This window comes from Budorcas taxicolor, chromosome 15, assembly GCF_023091745.1.
Source record: "Budorcas taxicolor isolate Tak-1 chromosome 15, Takin1.1, whole genome shotgun sequence".
Lineage (NCBI taxonomy): Eukaryota > Metazoa > Chordata > Mammalia > Artiodactyla > Bovidae > Budorcas > Budorcas taxicolor.
The window spans coordinates 45,744,321-45,762,843 of NC_068924.1; the positions used below are offsets into that span (position 1 = coordinate 45,744,321).

Here is an 18,523-nt window from a genome sequence, read left to right on the forward strand (position 1 = left end):
AGAGTGGAGCAAAGCCCACTGCAACCAGGGTCAGAAAGAAAGCAGGTCAATCACAGGCCCTCCTGCTTCTGCCTGGCTAGCCTGAACCCTCTGTACATTTAGGAGGGAGGGCGGGGATAGGTGTAGGGAATTCTGTCACCTAGGAGATACCTAAGGAAGCCTGTGCTTTCATCTGTGGAGGGGCAAAGGCAGGGAGAGCTAGGCATGCAAGCACTTTGAGGCCAAGCTCCAAAGCCTCTCACCTTCATAAACCAAGCAGGCCTAGAGGGCATGGGTCTGAAAGTACCTAGTCTCTGCAGGAAGCAGACATTGCCATCTGGGGGTGTTAGGTCACAAAATAGAACCTCTCAATTTCCTAGAGGAAACCAGCTTCCCAATCTACTGTGCTCTGTGTCTCTCCACAGCCATCTCCTGGGTGGAGGCACTTAGCCAGCAAATGGTAGTGTGAGACACACTTCCCATAGGAAGGGAAGAAGGGGAAAGAGGAACGAGGCTACTTCTTAAACCAGACTTCTCAGAGATCCAGGGAGACCAACAACTGGGCCTTGGCCTCGTGTGGGTAGGTAGGCACCTGAAGTGGGAAACTGAGATGGGCTGAGGGGCGAATAGATAGCAAGTGAGCCTGAGCTCCACTTTGCATGGAGTCACTCTGGGGAGATGACCCTCTTGCAGGGTGCCCTTATACTCGTGTGACATGAGACAGTCACAGCAGAGCAGAAAACAGGGTGTGAGAAAGAGGATCAAAGACAATGTTCCCAAGACCCCACAGCTCCCAGACGGCAGTGGACACAGGAGACAGTGACGAGTTGATAGCCAGCAGGCCCGGATGGTGTTCCTGGGTTGAGGGGCGAGGGGCCCTACAGCAGAAGCTATGGGGGTGGCCAGCCTAGGACAAAGACTGGATGAAGGGTTCCCTAAAACCCCAAGGACGTGTGGTGTCAGCAGGAGACAATGCAGGGCCAGGCCAGCAAGGGCAGACACTCTGGGCTCCTACCAGCTGAGAGAACACAGGCCAGTTACTCCAGCTCAGGACACAGCTGCACCGGAAGCAGCAAGGTCAGGAGGGCAGAGACCTCAGGGAAGTCAACAGAAGCCAGCCAAGAAGAGCACATGGCCCTGAAGCCCTCTCCAATGCCAGGTGCCACCCTGGGGAGGAAAATAAGCTGAGGACGCTTGAGAAACAGAACAACCCAGAACCGTAGTATGAATTTTGAATTGACCAATTACTCCAAATAGACTGAATTAAACCAAAAGTCCTACTTTAAATGAAAAAAAAAAAAAAAAAAAGTGTTCACTTTCAATTGGAATACAGTTGTCCTTAGGGGAATTGGTTCTAGGACTCCTGAGGATACCAAAATCCACACATGCTCAGTTCCCTTATGAAATGGCACAGTATTTGCATATAACCTATACATGTCCCCCTGTGTACTTTAAATCATGTCTGTGCTGTGTGCTAAGTTAAGTCACTTCAGTCATGTCTGACTCTGTGCGACCCTATGGACTGTAGCCCATCATGCTCCTCTGTCCTTGGGACTCTCCAGACAAGAATACTGGATTGGGTTGTCATGCCCTCCCCCAGGAGATCTTCCCAGCCCAGGGACTGAGCCTGCATCTCTTACATCTTCTGCATTGATAGGCAGATTCTTTCCCACTAGCGCTACGTGCGAAGCCCCTTAAATCATCTCTAGCTTACTTATAACACCTAAAACGATGTAAATGCTATGTAAATAGTTGTAAATACAGTGTAAATGCTGCATAAACTGTTGTCGGTTCGAGTTTTGCTTTTTGGGGACTGTCTGGAATTTTACCCACAGACATAGAACATACAGATATGGAGGGCCAACTGTCTGTTCTTTCACCATCAGCAGAATTTAAGGCTACAGAACAAGCCAAGATCAGTTAAAGAGAGTAACTTTTATACATACAAATCGTGGTGTCAATTTTGACTGCTACATGTGGAGAGAGGGCACCCTTGATTCCTGAGAATCTCAGTAAAGAAACTGAGTTCTCCTAGCCTAAGAAGCAAGCAAAGATTTTCCTCAGCCACATTTGGTCTGACTCCTTGCATACCATAAGAACAGAAAATGTCAGGTGACAGAGACACCTTTCCTGAGAAGTATGGGGGACGAGCTGGGCCAAAACAGATGGAGAGGCCGTGCCCTGTAGTGGACAGTTGGCAAAGGGAAGGATGGGACTGGGGCTTTGGGAGGTTCTTCTAGTTCCTGCACCAAAGGTCTCTGGGGGACGCTGAGGGCCCAGGGAGAGCCGTGTGGATAAGGTACAGAAGGCGAAGGAGAGAAGGGAGGACAGGGCTTCGTTGGTGGTCCAATGGTTAGGAAACCGCTTGCCAGGGCAGGGGACACAGGCTCCATCCCTGGACTCCACATGCCATGGGGCAACTGTACCCAGGTGCCACAACTAGTGAGGATGCAACTACCGAACTTCGCAGGTAGTTAAAGAAGCCTCCTGACAACCCAGGAGACAGGAGATGCAGGTTCGATCCCTGGCTAAGGAAGATCCCCTGGAGGAGGAAATGGCAACCCACTCCAGTATGCCTGCCTGGGAAACCCTGTGGATAGAGGAGGTTGGCAGAATACAGTTCACAAGGGTCGCAAAGAGTCAGACATGACTTAGCACCTAAGCACACACGCACGCTGCAACTACTGAAGCACGCATGGCTAGAACCTGTGCTCCACAAGAGAAACCACTGCAGTGAGAAGCCCCTACTCAAGAGGGCTACCGTAACTCGAGAGCAGCCCCCATTCGCTGCAAGCAGAGAAAGGCCGCAGCGTGCAGCAACGAAGGCCCAGTGCAGCCACAAATAAATAAATACATAGAATTTTAAAAAACCGAGAACGGAGACTAAGCGGCACTCACCCATCTCCGCCTGTATGTTGCGGCAGCTCAGCAGCAGCAGCCTGCCTCTTGTGATCAACTCCATGGGTATCCTGGAGACTTGGGCCTGCCAAGCGTTCAGGCGGGTCACCAGCATCACATAGTTCTTGATAGGATAACCTCTCATAGACTCCAGCTTTTGACACCCCCAGGCTTGCAGGAACTCATAAATGCCTGTCATCCAATGGTAATCCCTGCAGAATTCCTGCACCTCCTGCAGCATGTCCTAGAGGCAGATGAGGGGCTTAGGGCAGAGGTGGGCGGCGGTGACAGGAACCGGTGGCCACCATCCCATTCCTTGAGCCTCTGTCCTCACCTCCAGCAGGGCCTGTTGGACAGCCAGCGCCTGCTGGATTTGGGGGCTGTTGTCCAGGTCCTCCTGCAGCTGCTTATAATCGAGGGGCGAGTACTGGCCCCGAAGCCGGTGCCCATGGACCTCCAGGGCTTCAGTAACTGTGCGAGACTTCCAGGGCCACACCAATCCTATATTCGGGCCACAGAAGACGTCCACAGCATCGCTGGGCTGGCCCTGGAACTTGGGCATCATGAAGTCTGAGTCTGAGTAGTCCTCTTCATCTTCGTCTAGTGGGGGACATACCATGATTGCCCATGAGTGCCCTCCAGGGACCACATACAACTTCTCCCTCTACCCTGGGTGTGGACACCACATTACACACCTTACACATTCTCTGTTCATGAGTGAGTTTACACATACATCTATATCATAAGCATAGTGCCAGGGAATCTGTTAGGGTTTAGATGCAGACGGCAAAATTTACTCTAGCTAGCATATGCAGCGAAAGCGTTAGTTGCTCAGTCGTTTCCGACTCTTCCATTGACTGTAGCCTGCCAGGCACCTCTGTCCATGGATTCTCCAGGCAAGAATACTGGATTGGGTAGCCACTCCCTTCTCCAGGGGATCTTCCCAATGCAGGGAAGCCCAGTATAAGTAGCCCAGTATAAGCAATTATTTTATAAAATCACATGAGTTGTGAGTAACTGCAAGAACTGAAAATCAAAAATACTCTAGGCCAAGTGTTTAGGGATTTGTGCTGCCTGGCAAATTGGGATGTCATCGCCATACCACCAGCTACATAAACACATGATCATAAACAATTACGAGCCCCACCAGCAGAACAGATGGCATGCGTCCTGCCTCTCTCCCCTACTTACCTCAGTTCTGAACTGAAGTCACATATAGCTCTAAATAACCTATGACTCCCAGCCTCGAGGAGGTCTGAGAAACGCAGTTTCAGAAATGCAGAACAGAGGAGGAGGTGCGGAAGGAAGCTGAGCAAGCCAGTCCTCAGCACCTGTCTTAAGGAATACCCTTGAACCCGGCCTTCGCCTTAATTCTTAGAAACTGGTTAATTGCCAACTTTGGTATTTGTGTTAAGATTTGCACAAAAAGGGAGAAGAGGCATCAAAATGTTTATAAATTAAATTCATACAGCAAACACATAAAGACCACGCTGCCCCCTCCCAAGGGTCCATCCTCAGATCTCTTCCCTTCCCCATCAGGACTCACTTTCTAGAACTAACCAAGTTTCATGGTTTTAAATACCATCTATTTTCTCTGGAATTTGTGTCTAATGCAGATCTCTCCCTGAATCCCAATCCCATTTAAACAACTGCCTAGTCCACATCTCTACCTAGATGCTGACCTTGAACCTCAAACTTTTAACAGCCTCAAATGGGCTCTGATCTCCACCCACTCCCCTCCAAATTGCTCCTCATGCAGTCTTCCAACCTCAGTAAACAGGAACTCCATTCTTCCAGGTTGTCCAGTCAAAAACTTTGAAGTTATCTTTGACTCTCTTCTCTCACATACAATGCACCCACCCAGCACAAAACCCCATTGGCACACGCACGAGGAGCAAAACCATGCCTCTACCCTCCTACCCTCTTCAGCACATGTTCAGACCCAGGTTAGAGCTGCTCCATCCATGTCCAATGCCCGACTCTATGGCCATGAGGACATTGCACGTGCCCTTCTCCCTCCTTCCACCCTTCCTCCCTACTGCCTAGGGCTCCTTAAATACCTTCAATATACAGGGACTCCCAGAAGGTCTTCAGGTCTGTAGACTGCATTACCTTCATGCCAAGGTGCAAAGAAGGGGCAGAAAGAGCAAACAATGAGGGTTCAGACCAGGCTGAGAGCTTCTGATTCTAAATGATAGGAACAGGCTATTCTCTGTAGGGAATTCCTCCAGCCAGACCCCTGCCCGAACCAAAATACCTTCAGGGCAGAGGCCTTCGTTGACCTTAGGCCCACAGTTAAAGTCTGGATCATATTTTCAATACAGGGCTCCTGAGACAGCTGACCACTACTGTCAAAGACCAGCTGTGCTGAGAGAAAGGGTTTCTGCCTTGGGGCCTGTAAAGAAAGGTCAGGAGAAGTTGTGGGGCCAGAGGTCAGTACTTGCTCCCTGCCAGTTGGCCCTTGACTGCCTGTCCACCTTCCCACATGCTACCCACCACCTCACTTGCAGGATGTTGGCCACAAAAGAGGTTATCTCCTCCTCTATGATGGACACGAGGTTCTGGCAGATCATATAGTCTACCAAGCGGGCCAGCTGTCCCATCTGCAGCAGCCACGCCTCCGCCTGCTTCAGCCTCTGCTCCAGCTGCTGGCACTGCGCCTTCTGAAGGTACACGGAGGTCTGGTCTGTCCTGATCTTCTTGCAGTTTTTCAGTCGCTGCTGCAGGCCCTGTTGCATTTGGTATGTATCCTCATGGATCTGTCAGGAGAGTGGAAAGTTCACTGGAGAAAGGGGGATGGAGACCAAACTGGCCACCAACTGGTCTGTTGCAAAGCTTTTGGGTCTCAGAGTCTAAAACCTCGACCCTAGATATGCAGATGGAGGGCTGCTTCTTAGTAGAGACTGGCCCTGGAAATCTTTAAGTGACCAGAGAAGATGTGAAATGGAGAACATATATTGAGAGGCTACAATGAGTTGATTTGATAGGCCAGGCCTGTCTGCCAAATGCCCCCAGTGAAGTGAAAGTTGCTCAGTCTTGGAATTCTGTAAGCCAGAGTGGGTAGCTGTTCCCTTCTCCAGGGGATCTTCCCAAACCAGGGATGGAACCCAGGTCTTCTGCATTGCTGGAGGATTCATTACCATCTGAGCCACCAGGGAGGCCCAAGAATGCTGGAGTGGGTAGCCTATCCCTTCTCGAGCTGATCTTCCCAACTCAGGAATCAAACCAGGGTCTCCTCCAATGCCCCCAGGGGGGAACTCAAATAGAAAGTGTGTGCATGTGTAAATAGAGAGATTTGCCATGCATAGATTAGACAAAGAAAAAAAAAGATATTCAACAAATAAGGCCCAGTAATTATTCCAGGTTATGGTGTCAAGTCACTAGGCCTGGGTGATATGGCATGCTGACCAGCATAACATAGCCTTCTGTGAGAGCAGAAGCTCTCTCTGGCTACTGACAAAGACTTTCCAGTAGGGGATGGGAAATGTGGGATAAAAGCCTGGGAGCCTCTTTGTGGGTTCATCTCACAGCTGGGAAGTTCCTCAGCCTACAAGAGTGCTGACAGTTGCCACCTCTCTGGCCTGTCCTGATGAGGAACAGAGGAGACACACCAGGAAGGTATGTTTGGCTAGACGGACCCTTTGGTCCCTGCTGCTCTCCTATCCTTTCTGATGCTCAGCAGAGCTTGTGGTGAGAACTATGAGGTAGCTACGAATTGTATTCTGCTCACACTGAGCTCAGATCCTAGTCTTCCGAGACCCAGACATAAGTCAGTTGAAACCTAAGCTAGGCATGTCATATACAAACTTGCCTTGGATACTTGGCAGGGTGTCCTCTTCCATGTTCTAGCAACGCCCTCAATATCCAGTGGTTCCTATACCATAGTCCTTAGTCCAGCACGCCATTATCAATTCGTGTGACTCGTCCACTACACTGTAAATTCTCCGAGGAATTTACTCCTTATTTGCTTCTGTCACACTTAACCCTAACTGCTTAACACAGAATCTGGCATGGTTAGTTCCATTGTAAATGTTCGCAAAAAGAAGATATCATCTCACATTGAGAGAAGTTACTGAGTGACACCTAGGATAAAACCATGAACAACAAGGTCCTACTGTATAGCACAGGGAACTATATTCAATATCCTGGGATAAACTATAATGGAAAATAATATTTTAAAAAGAATGTGTATATATATGTTTGTGTGTGTGTAAAATAGAGTCACTTTGCTGTACAGCAGAGATTGGCACAACATTGGGAATCAGCTATACATCAATAAAAATTAAATAAATAATAAAAATAGAGAGAAAATGGAGATTCCAAAAAAAAACAAAACACTAACAACAACAATAATTACTACAATAGAGGATAATCTGTTTAAAACCTTACCACTAGGGACATTATATCAATGCAAAGAAATAGAAGAAAACAATAGAATGGGAAGGACTAGAGATCTCTTCAAAAAAATTAGAAATACCAAAGGAATATTTCATGCAAAGATGGGCACAATAAAGGACTGAAACGTATGGACCTAATGCAAGCATAAGATACGAAGAAGAGGTGGCAAGAATACACAGAAGAACTATACAACAAAGATCTTCATGACCCAGATAACCATGATGGTGTGATCACTCACCTACAGCCAGACATCCTGGAATGTGAAGTCAAGTGGGCCTTAGGAAATATCACCACGAACAAAGCTAGTGGAGGTGATGGAATTCCAGTTGAGCTATTTCATATCCTAAAAGATGATTCTGTGAAAGTGCTTCACGCAATATGCCAGCAAATTTGGAAAACTCAGCAGTGGCCACAGGACTGGAAAAGGTCAGTTTTCATTCCAATCCCAAAGAAAGGCAATGCCAAAGAATGTTCAAACTACCACACAATAGGACTCATCTCACTCTAGCTAGCAAAGTAGTGCTCAAAATTCTCCAAGCCAGGCTTCAATAGTATGTGAAGTGTGAACATCCAGATGTTCAAGCTGGTTTTAGAAAAGGCAGAGGAACCAGAGATCAAATTGCCATCATCTGTTGTATCATCAAAAAAGCAACAGAGTTCCAGAAAAAAATCTACTTCTGCTTTATTGACTATGCCAAAGCCTTTGACTCTGTGGATCACAACAAACTGTGGAAAATTCTTCAAGAGATGGGAATACCACACCACCTTACTTGCCTCCTGAGAAATCTGTATGCAGGTCAAGAAGCAACAGTTAGAACTGGACATGGAACAACAGACTGGTTCCAAGTCGGGAAAGAAGTACATCAAGGCTGCATATTTCCATCCTGCTTATTTAACTTATGCACAGAGTACATCATGTGAAATGCCAGGCTGGATGAAACACAAGTTGGAATCAAGATTGCCAGGAGAAATGTCAATAACCTCAGATAAGACACCACCCTTATGGCAGAAAGTGAAGAACTAAAGAGCCTCTTGATGAAAGTGAAAGAGGAGAGTGGAAAAGTTGGCTTAAAAATCAACATTTAGAAAACCAAGATCATGGCATCTGGTCCAATCACTTCATGGCAAATAGATGGGGAAACAATGAAAACAGTGACAGACTTTATTTTTCGGGGCTCCAAAATCACTGCAGATGGTGATTGCAGCCATGAAATTAAAAGACACTTGCTCTTTGGAAGAAAAGCTATGATCAACCCAGACAGAATATTAAAAAGCAGAGACATTACTTTGCCAATGAAGGCCTGTCTAGTCAAAGCCATGGTTTTTCCAGTAGTCATGTATGGATATGAGAGTTGGACCATTAAAGAAAGCTGAGCGCCGAAGAATTGATACTTTTGAACTGTGGTGTTGGAGAAGACTCTTGAGAGTCCTTTGGACTGCAAGGAAATCAAACCAGTCAATCCTAAAGGAAATCAGTCCTGAACATTCATTGGAAGGACTGATGCTGAAACTAAAACTCTAATACTTTGACCATCTGATACGAAGAACTGATTCACTAGAAAAGACCCTGATGCAGGGAAAGATTGAAGGCAGAAAGAGAAGGGGACAACAGAGGATGAGATGGTTGGATGGCATCACTGACTTGATGGACATGTTTGTGTAAGCTCCGGGAATTGGTGATGGACAGGGAAGCCTGGTGTGCTGCAGTCCATGGGGTCACAAAGAGTCAAGACACGACTGAGCGACCAAACTGAACTGAGGGGCATTATCTTAAAGTTCTAAAGAGATTTCTCATGGGGCTTCTCTGAGAGCTCAGTTGGTAAAGAAACATTGTAAATCAACTATACTTCAAAAAAATAATAATAAAAATAGAGAGAAAATGGGGATTCTTAAAAAAAACAAAGTAACAACAACAATAATAATTACAACAGAACATAATCAGTATACATTTTAAAAACCTTACCACTAGGGCCAATATCTTTAAAGTTCTAAGGAGATTTTAAAAACCTAGAATTCCATATCTAGCCACAGTATCACTGAAGTTTGAAGATGAATAAAGACATTCTTAGATATACAAAGACTCTAAAAATTTACCATCCACAGATTCTCTCTGGAAAAAAAAGGAGTATATTTCTGACAGAAGAAAATGAATACAAGAAGATAAAGTGGTCTACAAGAAGTTGTACTGAGAAAAAAAAAATTGTGAAATATATTATTAATTCTAAATGAAAGCAATAAAACAAAAATGTTTGTAACAATGTAGGACTAAAATTCCAGGAGATATCAAAAAAAAGCATAATGAGAAGGGTGGAAGGTAGAGAGAGGAGAAAAAGAAAATTAGAAGAATGCCAAGATTTTATTCTGCTTGGGAGAAAGATATAGATACAAAGTCAACTTGGCATTCATTCAGTCAACAAATATTCACTGAGCACCTACTGTATGTCATACACTACAATAAGTAATAGAAACATACTAGTTAATGAAACAGAAAAAAATTCCTACCATCTTGTTGGAGTACATACAATAAACATAGTAAACAATACACAATAAACATATAAATTTATATTGTATGAAAAAATTACGAGAGCTGTGAAAAAAAAAAAAAGCAGAAAACAAGGAATCAGGAGTGCTGGTTAGGGGACTTCCCTGGAGATCCAGTGATTAAGAATCTGCCTTACAATTCAGGGACGCAGGCTCGGGCCCTGGTCAAGGAAGTAAGATCTCACACGCCAAGCAACAGTTGAGCCCACGCCTCAACTACTGAAGGAGGGAAAAAGGAAAGAGGGAAGGAAATGGGTTTATACCAGTAATGCAAAGGTGGTTTAACACTGACAATTCACCATATTAACAGACTCAAGGAGAAAAATTACACGATCATCTAAATAGAAGAAGAAGAAAAAAAAAATCACTGGACAAAATTCAATACCCATTCTTGAAAAAAACCTCTTAACAAACTAGGAGTTGATGGAAACTTCCTTAAAAATTGATGAGTATCTAAAACACTCACATATAATATCATAATTTGTTTCTAATCTATCTGAGTTATTCAATAATGCTACATTTTGATGGACAGCAGCATGTTTTTATGTAGCACAGATTATAAGCTGGGTTCTGTAACAGTTCCGTTGCCAGCTGTGCTGACCGCTGATGCTGCCTTACTGCCCTTGAACGCCACCCCGGGGGTGACTGCCAACAGGGGCTGGCTCCATTCCACTCCACACAGCAGCACAGGAAGTGGCAAGTGCTGCATTCGCTTGTCCTTTCATTTTTTCAGTGGTGATTTTTTAAAAGTTAATTTTAATATAGACACATTGTTTTTTATGGCTTTTAATTTTTCTGTTTTAAGAAACCCTGAGATGATAAAAAATATTATCTCATGTTACCTTCAGAAAGCTTTTTAAATTTTCTTTTTGTACTTACTGTCTTTTACCCACCATGAATTAATTTTTGTGTATGGTATAGCAACTATCAGAAAACACTAATATTTTAAAATACCATTTATAATAGCAACAAAAAATGTCTAGTATCTAGCAATAAATCTAATGAATACAAATATGTTCAAGACCTCTACAGGAAACCTGCAAAATCTTGTCAAAAGTAATTAAAGAAATCAAAATAAATCAATAGATCCATGTCATAGATTAGGAAACTAAATATTGTTAGGATATTAATTCTCCCCCAAATTGATCTATAGATTTAAAGCAAGTGAATTGAAAAAAAAAAAATCCAGTAAGGTATTTGGTGGAACTTAACAAGCTGATCTGAAAATGTATATAGAAATTAAAAGAACCTAGAATAGCTAGGGAAATCTTGAATAACAAAAGGCTGTAGGTCTTACAATACCAGATATTAAGAATTATTATGAAGCTACAATAATTAAAATTGACAAATAGATTAATGGAGCAGAAGAGAGTCCAGAAACAGGCCCACACATACACAATCATCTGATTTAAGAAAAAGACACCAATGTAATTTAGTAGGGAAAGGACAGTCTTTTCCATAAATGAGAAAATTTTTGACTCTTACCTCACACCATACAGAAAAATTAATTTGAAATGGATCATACAACTAAATGTAAATGATAAGGTAATAAAATTTCTAGAAGAAAATATAGGAGAATACGGGATAGGCAAAGATTTCTTAAGCCAGAACCCAAAGGACACTAACCAAAAAATAATCATAAAATGAACTTCAAGAAAATAAGAACTTGTGCTCATCAAAAGACACTATTAAAACAGTAAAAAGGCAAACCACAGACTAGGATAAATGTTCACAATATGTATATATTTGATACCAGACTTACATGCAGAATATATAAAAGAACTCTTACAAATTAATAGACAACCCAATCAAAACTGAACAAGAGTTAAATACGTCACAGAAGAGAGTACCAAAATGGCCAATAAACATTTGAAAGGATGCTCAACATCACTGGTGATCCTAGAAACACAAACTAAAATCGTACACTCACCAATCTGGTTAAAATTAAAATCCTCAACACTCTCAAGTGCTGATGAGATCACAGGACAACTAGAAATCTGATGGGAATATAAACTGGTACAACTACTCTAGAAAACTGTTTGGCACTGTTAAACATACCTAAACCCTATTCTAGCAATTCCACTCCTGGAATATATATCCCAAAGAAATGAGGGTTTATGTCGATCAAAACACACACAAACTTCATAAGATTATTCACAATAGTAAAAAACTGGAACTAACACAAATATCCATCAACAGGAGAATTAACAAATACATTGTGGCACATTTGTATAGTAAAACACTACACAGCAATACCAAAGAGTAAACTGCTACCACCTATAGTGCTAGGGATAAATCTCACTAACATAATGTGAAGTGAAAAAAGGCCAAACAAAAAAAGAGCACATGAAATTTCAAATCAGACAAAATTAATCTGTGGTGACAGAGGTCATAACGTGGTTACCTTTGTGGAAGCACTGATGAGAAAGTACCAGGGAACTTGCCGAGGTTCTATAGAAATTGTCTATCTTGATCTGCTGGTAGTTATTATATGGGTGTATACATAAGGAACGGAGAAGGCAATGGCACCCCACTCCAGTACTCTTGCCTGGGAAATCCCATGGGGGGAGGAGCCTGGTAGGCTGCAGTCCATGGGGTCGCTAAGAGTCGGACACGACTGAGCGACTTCACTTTCACTTTTCACTTTCATGCACTGGAGAAGGAAATGGCAACCCACTCCAGTGTTCTTGCCTGGAGAATCCCAGGGATGGGGGAGCCCAGTGGGCTGCCGACTGTGGGGTCGCGCAGAGTCAGACACGACTGAGCGACTTAGCAGCAACAGACATAAGAAAGGGTTTCCCCAGTGGCTCAGCAGTACAGAATCCGCCTGCAAAGCAGGAGATATGGGTTCAGTCCCTGGGTCAGGAAGATCCCCTGGAGTAGGAAATGTCAGCCTCCTTCAGTATTCTTGCCTAGAAAATCCCCTGGACAGAGGAGCCTGGTGGGCTACAGCTCATAAGAATCGCAAAGGGTCGGACACGACCGAGAGACTGAGCACGCACGCACAGGGGATGTGTACCACAGACGTAAGGTAGGCACAAGAAGGGAGGACTCCATGACTGGATGCTTCTATCAGCCACGGTGACCTGACAAAATTTCAACAGAGGTTCCAAGATAAGCCCAGAAACACGTAAGATCAGGATCCCAACTTTCAAATTCTCTACTGCTCCTGGCACGAGTGACTGAAAATCAGACATTGTTGTGTTCCTTCTCGACTCCTCTCAAGCCTTTAGGAAAAGATTGACTCTAAGCCTCTGCCTATCTGTTATTAATCCATCCACCTAGGGTACAGGCTGCTGTTGGTAAACAGGACAAAGACTCTGAGCCCACTGCAGAGTCCAGAGCACACTGGGAAGCTTGCCAAGAGATAGCTGAAACCCTGGCGTGACAGCTTGGAGAGAAACCTCACCATAAATGGGAGCCTCTTACCAGATGAAGGATGGATGTGCAGAGACGCAGGCAGCGATAGAGCAGCCGCAGAGCCTTGTGGTTCTCCTTGGCTAGAGCCCGCCGCAGGTCCAGCAGCTCATAGCACTGATCTGCTTCATGTGGGAGCCAGGACACAGAGTGAAGCTCCTGCAGAAGTCTGGAATCAAGGGCTAAACTGGTCAGAGCTGGCAACTCTCCCCTCGTTCCTTGGACTCTTTTGACTTATTCCTAGACCAGCTCACCCCAGAATGAGCAAAGGTTTAGAGAGAACATAACGTTCCCAGTGACTGACAGTGACAGCCTCCTCTTGAGGGTTCTTTGGAAGAGTTTAAGCCCAGGGTGTTCCTGACTGCGGAATTCTTTGGCAAAAGTTTGGGGTATGCACAAATGTTTACATTGGGTAACACTTTCTGCCAGGAAAGAAGGTCAAAGAGATCCTAGGGTCTGACTTAGAAGGAGAGACTGCAGAGGCTTCTTCTTGGAATAAGGAAAGCTTCAGGTCTTTACAGTCTAGATGGACAGGCAGGTTTTAGAATCAAAGGTGAGGAATCTCCAGCTTCTCTATGGACTGACCATCCCTGAAGAAACCCACTTCTGTTATCTATTCCCCCTACAACCACCCTGAAAAATCTACATCTCAAAATATCCTTGAAAAAACTGACTCCCTGATAAACAGAGTATGATCATATGGGTATCATTGACTCAGTTCCTACTGAGGCACTGAACATAGTACTCTATATTCACTATCTCATTTAATTCTCACTGCTGGTTCACTGAGTAAAGAAAGTGAAAGTAAGTTAAAGTGAAAGTCACTCAGTAATGTCCGACTCTTTGCGACCCCATGGACTATACAGTCCACGGAATTCTCCAGACCAGAATACTGGAGTGGGCAGCCTTTCCCTTCTCCAGGGGATCTTCCCAACCTAGGAATTGAACCCAGGTCTGCCTTATTGCAGGCAGATTCCTTACCAGCTGAGCCACAAGGGAAGCCCAAGAATACTGGAGTGGGTAGCCTATCCCTTCTCTAGCAGATCTTCTTGACCCAGGTATAGAACCAGGGTCTCCTACATTGCAGGCAGATTCTTTACCAACTGAGCTATCAGGGAAGCCATCAAGTAAAGAAACCGCCTGCAAAGCAGGAGACTTGGGAGATGCTGGTTCGATCCCTGGGTCAGGAAGCTCCCCTGGAGAAGGAGATGGAAACTTAATCTAGTATTCTTACCTGGAAAATCCCATGGACAGAGGAGCCTGGCAGGCTACAGTCCAAAGGGTTGCAAAGAGTTGGTTATGACTGTGACTTTTTTTTTTTAAACAGCTATGGAAACAATGTCAGACTTTATTTTTTGGAGCTCCAAAATCACTGCAGATGGTGACTGCAGCCATGAAATTAAAAGACGATTACTCCTTGGAAGGAAAGTTATGACCAACCTAGATAGCATATTCAAAAGCAGAGACATTGCTTTGCCAACAAAGGTCCATCTAGTCAAGGCTATGGTTTTTCCATTGGTTATGTATGGATGTGAAAGTTGGACTGGGAAGAAAGCTGAACGCCGAAGAATTGATGCTTTTGAACTGTGGTGTTGGAGAAGACTCTCGAGAGTCCCTTGGACTGCAAGGAGATCCAACCAGTCCATTCTAAAGGAGATCAGTCCTGGGTGTTCTTTGGAAGGAATGATGCTAGAGCTGAAACTCCAATACTTTGGCCACCTCATGCAAAGAGTTGACTCATTGGAAAAGACTCTGATTCTGGGAGGGATTGGGGGCAGGAGGAGAAGGGGACGACAGAGGATGAGATGGCTGGATGGCATCACCAACTCAATGGACATGAGTTTGAGTGAACTCCGGGAGTTGATGATGGACAGGGAGGCCTGGCGTGCTGCAATTCATTGGGTCACAAAGAGTCGGACATGACTGAGTGACTGAACTGAACTGAACTGAGTAGAAAAAATCTTCTTTTGTTTTCAGATCAGGAAACTGGGGCTCAAAGAGTAAGGTCTCTTGCTAGTGTTTAGGACTTAAATTCAGATCTGTGCATCCAATTATGCCATGATAACTAAGCTAGACTGGAGAAAATCTAGAGCTGAGGTTGTGAACTGGTAGCACATGGGTCAAATTCAGAATGAAGGGTTTTTGTATGTACCACTAAGAGTTGGCCAGCACAGTGTTTTAATAAAACTTTTTGGTGTTTTAATAAAAATTAAAAGATAACCAGATAAAATTAAGAGATTTTACATCAAAATGTGGATTCCTAGGTCATCCTGAAAAAATAATGTGGCTGGCATGCTGGATCCATATTCCTAACGGTAAGAATCAATCGGAACTAGGTAGTGACTGTCCTCTTCAGGTGCAATCCCCAAGCTGACTGCAGTCCCATGCCTCCTAATGTCTTGAATCCAGCCCACTGTGTTTCTTTCACAGCTCTTCCTTGGGCCCTGAAGGCATCTGAGCTTGCAACTCCGATCACAGAAGATAACTGCAATGGTGAGGAGTTGTGCAGAGAAAGTAATAAAGAACTGAAAACAGGAGAAACTAAGTTTTTCTTAAAAAAAAAAAAAAGAATTCAAGTAATACCATGGTAAGAGCAGTTTCAAATACCTACATTACATCCTCAGATTTGATATTTAATAACTGGACAATCTGGAGAAAGTTGATATAGAAATTTATTAATACATAGATACGTTCAGAATATATTTTTCAGAGGGAAAAAATGGTTACAGAACAATTATGTAAAGTATGATTGCATTTGTATATATGATGGGAAAAAGACTGTAAGAATATGTGACGAAATGTCATGGTTATCTGTAGATGGTGAGACTGAAAGGTTTTTCATTTGTGCTGTTTTTGTATTTTCCAAATCTTCTAAAATGATCGTGTATATTACTGCTTGTAAAATAATTTTCAGAAGTCCATTGCAGGGACTTCCCTGGTGGTCCAGCGGCTAAGAACTCTGTGTTCCTAATGCAGTGGGGTTGGATTCAATCCCTGGTCAGGGAACTAGATCCCATATGCCTCAACTAAGACCAAGTGCAGCCAAATAAATAAATATTTTTTTAAAAGTCCATAGAAGTTGTGACTTGAAGACTCACCTGCTGATATGGAGCAGCCCAGCTCCAAAGTGGGGGACAGCCAGGAGAAGGTGTTTCTCTAGGAAAGACCGATGCTGGTGCAGCCTCTGCAACTTCACACTCTTCTTCCAGCTACAAACCAGAGGGAAGTGACAGTGTACTGTGGCTCTTTGTGATGCCTCTTCCCAAAGCCCATAGCCAACATCACCTACCTGGCTAAGGCCTTGCGTAAGAGGCAATACTTGAAGAATGGAATAAGCTGGAGCTGTTGCCAGAGGACAGAGTGGCGGTGCCAGGTACCCAGTGTCATCGCCTCACTGCCCTCCACAGGGTGTACGTGCAGGATCCCAAAGGGAGAGAAGATGTAGTGCTCGGGATTCACCTTGTTGGCTGGCACCACCATCAGGCTGTAAGGCCTTTGAACCAGAGTACAGATCAGTGAGGGCCTTGGGAACTTGTGCAGACTCCAGGGAGGGACAAAAGAAGGACAGAAAGGGGAAACCAGGAGGCAGAAAGGAAGGCGGAAGACAGTGGGAGGAGGGGAAAGAGAGCAGAATGCTCTTCAAACCAGAAAGATGTGATATTAAGAAGAAAAAGGAAGCCAAAAACAGGTGGGAAGAAAGAAAAAGGCTACTAGCCAGTTCCAAGCAGTTCATATCTCCAGATGCAGAGAACTTACATCCCATCAAATCTAAGATGCTATCAACTGTAAGCTGCAACATTCTTTTATGAAACACTAAAAGAAAAAATGCTATCAATATGATATGCCACCAATTTGTAAGGTGCATGACAATTTCAGAAATGTTTAAATGTGAAAAAAATGTACATCTTAGAAATAATAAAATATGTATATCCTACATGCTGAAATAACATGCAGAGATAATCAGGGAAGGCTCTTTGGAGTAACTGAGGATGGGGGAAAGCAAGGGTAACTAGAACACTAGACACAGGCCAATAAAGAGGAAAACTGCCATCTAGTGAACCAGATAAATTCCTCCAGAGCCATCTTATAATCCTAGTAAGTTGTTTTATTTCAGGAAAATGCTCCCATATCTCACATTAAATACACTCTATATGTAAGTATATAACATATAAATTATGTGCTATATCTAGTTGAGGTAAACTAGTTGCCATAATGCCATGCTTGGGCACATTTAATAAAGCATTTATTAATTTTTATCCTGCAGTTTTCTTTTCATAACTTGGAGTCAGTAATATTTTTAAGCACTAAAAATATTTTTTAGCCTTTTAAAAACTGTGTGTCCCAAGTCTTATGCATACAATGCCTAAAAGGTAAACCGCCCTCCTCTCTCTCTCTCTCTCTCTCTCTCTCTCTCTCTCTCCCCCATCACTCCAAGCAAATGACTCAAGGGCATATACATAGATACCAAAATAAACTCAGTAAGTCAAATCATATAAAAACTTTATTTCATTTTTGACAAAGTGACTAGATCTTCTCAAGTATACTATTATCCCCAAATTACAGATGAGAAAACTGAACAAAGAGAAGTCATAAGTTTGCACAAGGCAGTTAAGGAAAGAATTTTTGTTGTTTAGCTGCTAAGTTGTGTCCAACTCTTTTGCGACACCATGGACTGTAGCCCACCAAGCTCCCCTGTCAGTGGGATTTCCCAGGCAAGACTACTGGAGTGGTTTGCTATTTCCTTCTCCAGGGGATCTTCCTCACCCAGGGACTGAACCTGCATCTCCTGCACTGGCAGGCAGACTCTTTACCACTGAGCCACCAGGGAAACCAGGATTCAAAAACCAAATCTACCTGACTGAAGTCCCCCTCTCTTAACCACTGGACTATGCAGCATCCCGCAGGATAGCTACCTATCCTAACTGAGGCCTGACTTCCCAAGGGGATGCTCCTTCCCCTGTGGCCTTCTTAATGGAGGCTATTCTTCCTGCACAGGGCAGGAGTCAGGGAGAGCTGAGCAAAGACCCTAAGGAAGTGAAGGAATGTAGTCTTCCCTAAGTATAAATCAAAATCTAGGACAGGGGGTTCCCTGGTGGCCTAGAGATTAGGATTTCTGGCTTTCACTGCTGTGGCCCAGGTTCAATCCCTGGCCTGGGGACTGAGATCCTTGCAAGTGTGGCAATCTAAGACAAATATAAGAAAATTTTGAGAACTGCAAATACACTGAAAGAAAACCTCAAAGTGAAACAAAAAATGCCAGGTTTCCACTTTTACTGAAGGTGCACTGGCA

At 44.0% G+C, this 18,523-nt stretch overlaps 1 protein-coding gene across 1 annotated transcript in view; it reads right to left on the bottom strand.

Annotated features, from left to right (window-relative positions):
* DNHD1 (dynein heavy chain domain 1) overlaps nucleotides 1-18,523 on the bottom strand; it is a 68,854-nt gene that overhangs the window by 35,649 nt on the left and 14,682 nt on the right. Inside the window, 8 exon segments of the mRNA XM_052652123.1 lie at nucleotides 2,878-3,121; nucleotides 3,212-3,477; nucleotides 4,938-4,989; nucleotides 5,135-5,272; nucleotides 5,382-5,636; nucleotides 13,246-13,402; nucleotides 16,332-16,442; nucleotides 16,523-16,726. Coding sequence (XP_052508083.1) covers nucleotides 2,878-3,121; nucleotides 3,212-3,477; nucleotides 4,938-4,989; nucleotides 5,135-5,272; nucleotides 5,382-5,636; nucleotides 13,246-13,402; nucleotides 16,332-16,442; nucleotides 16,523-16,726 — 1,427 coding nt within the window.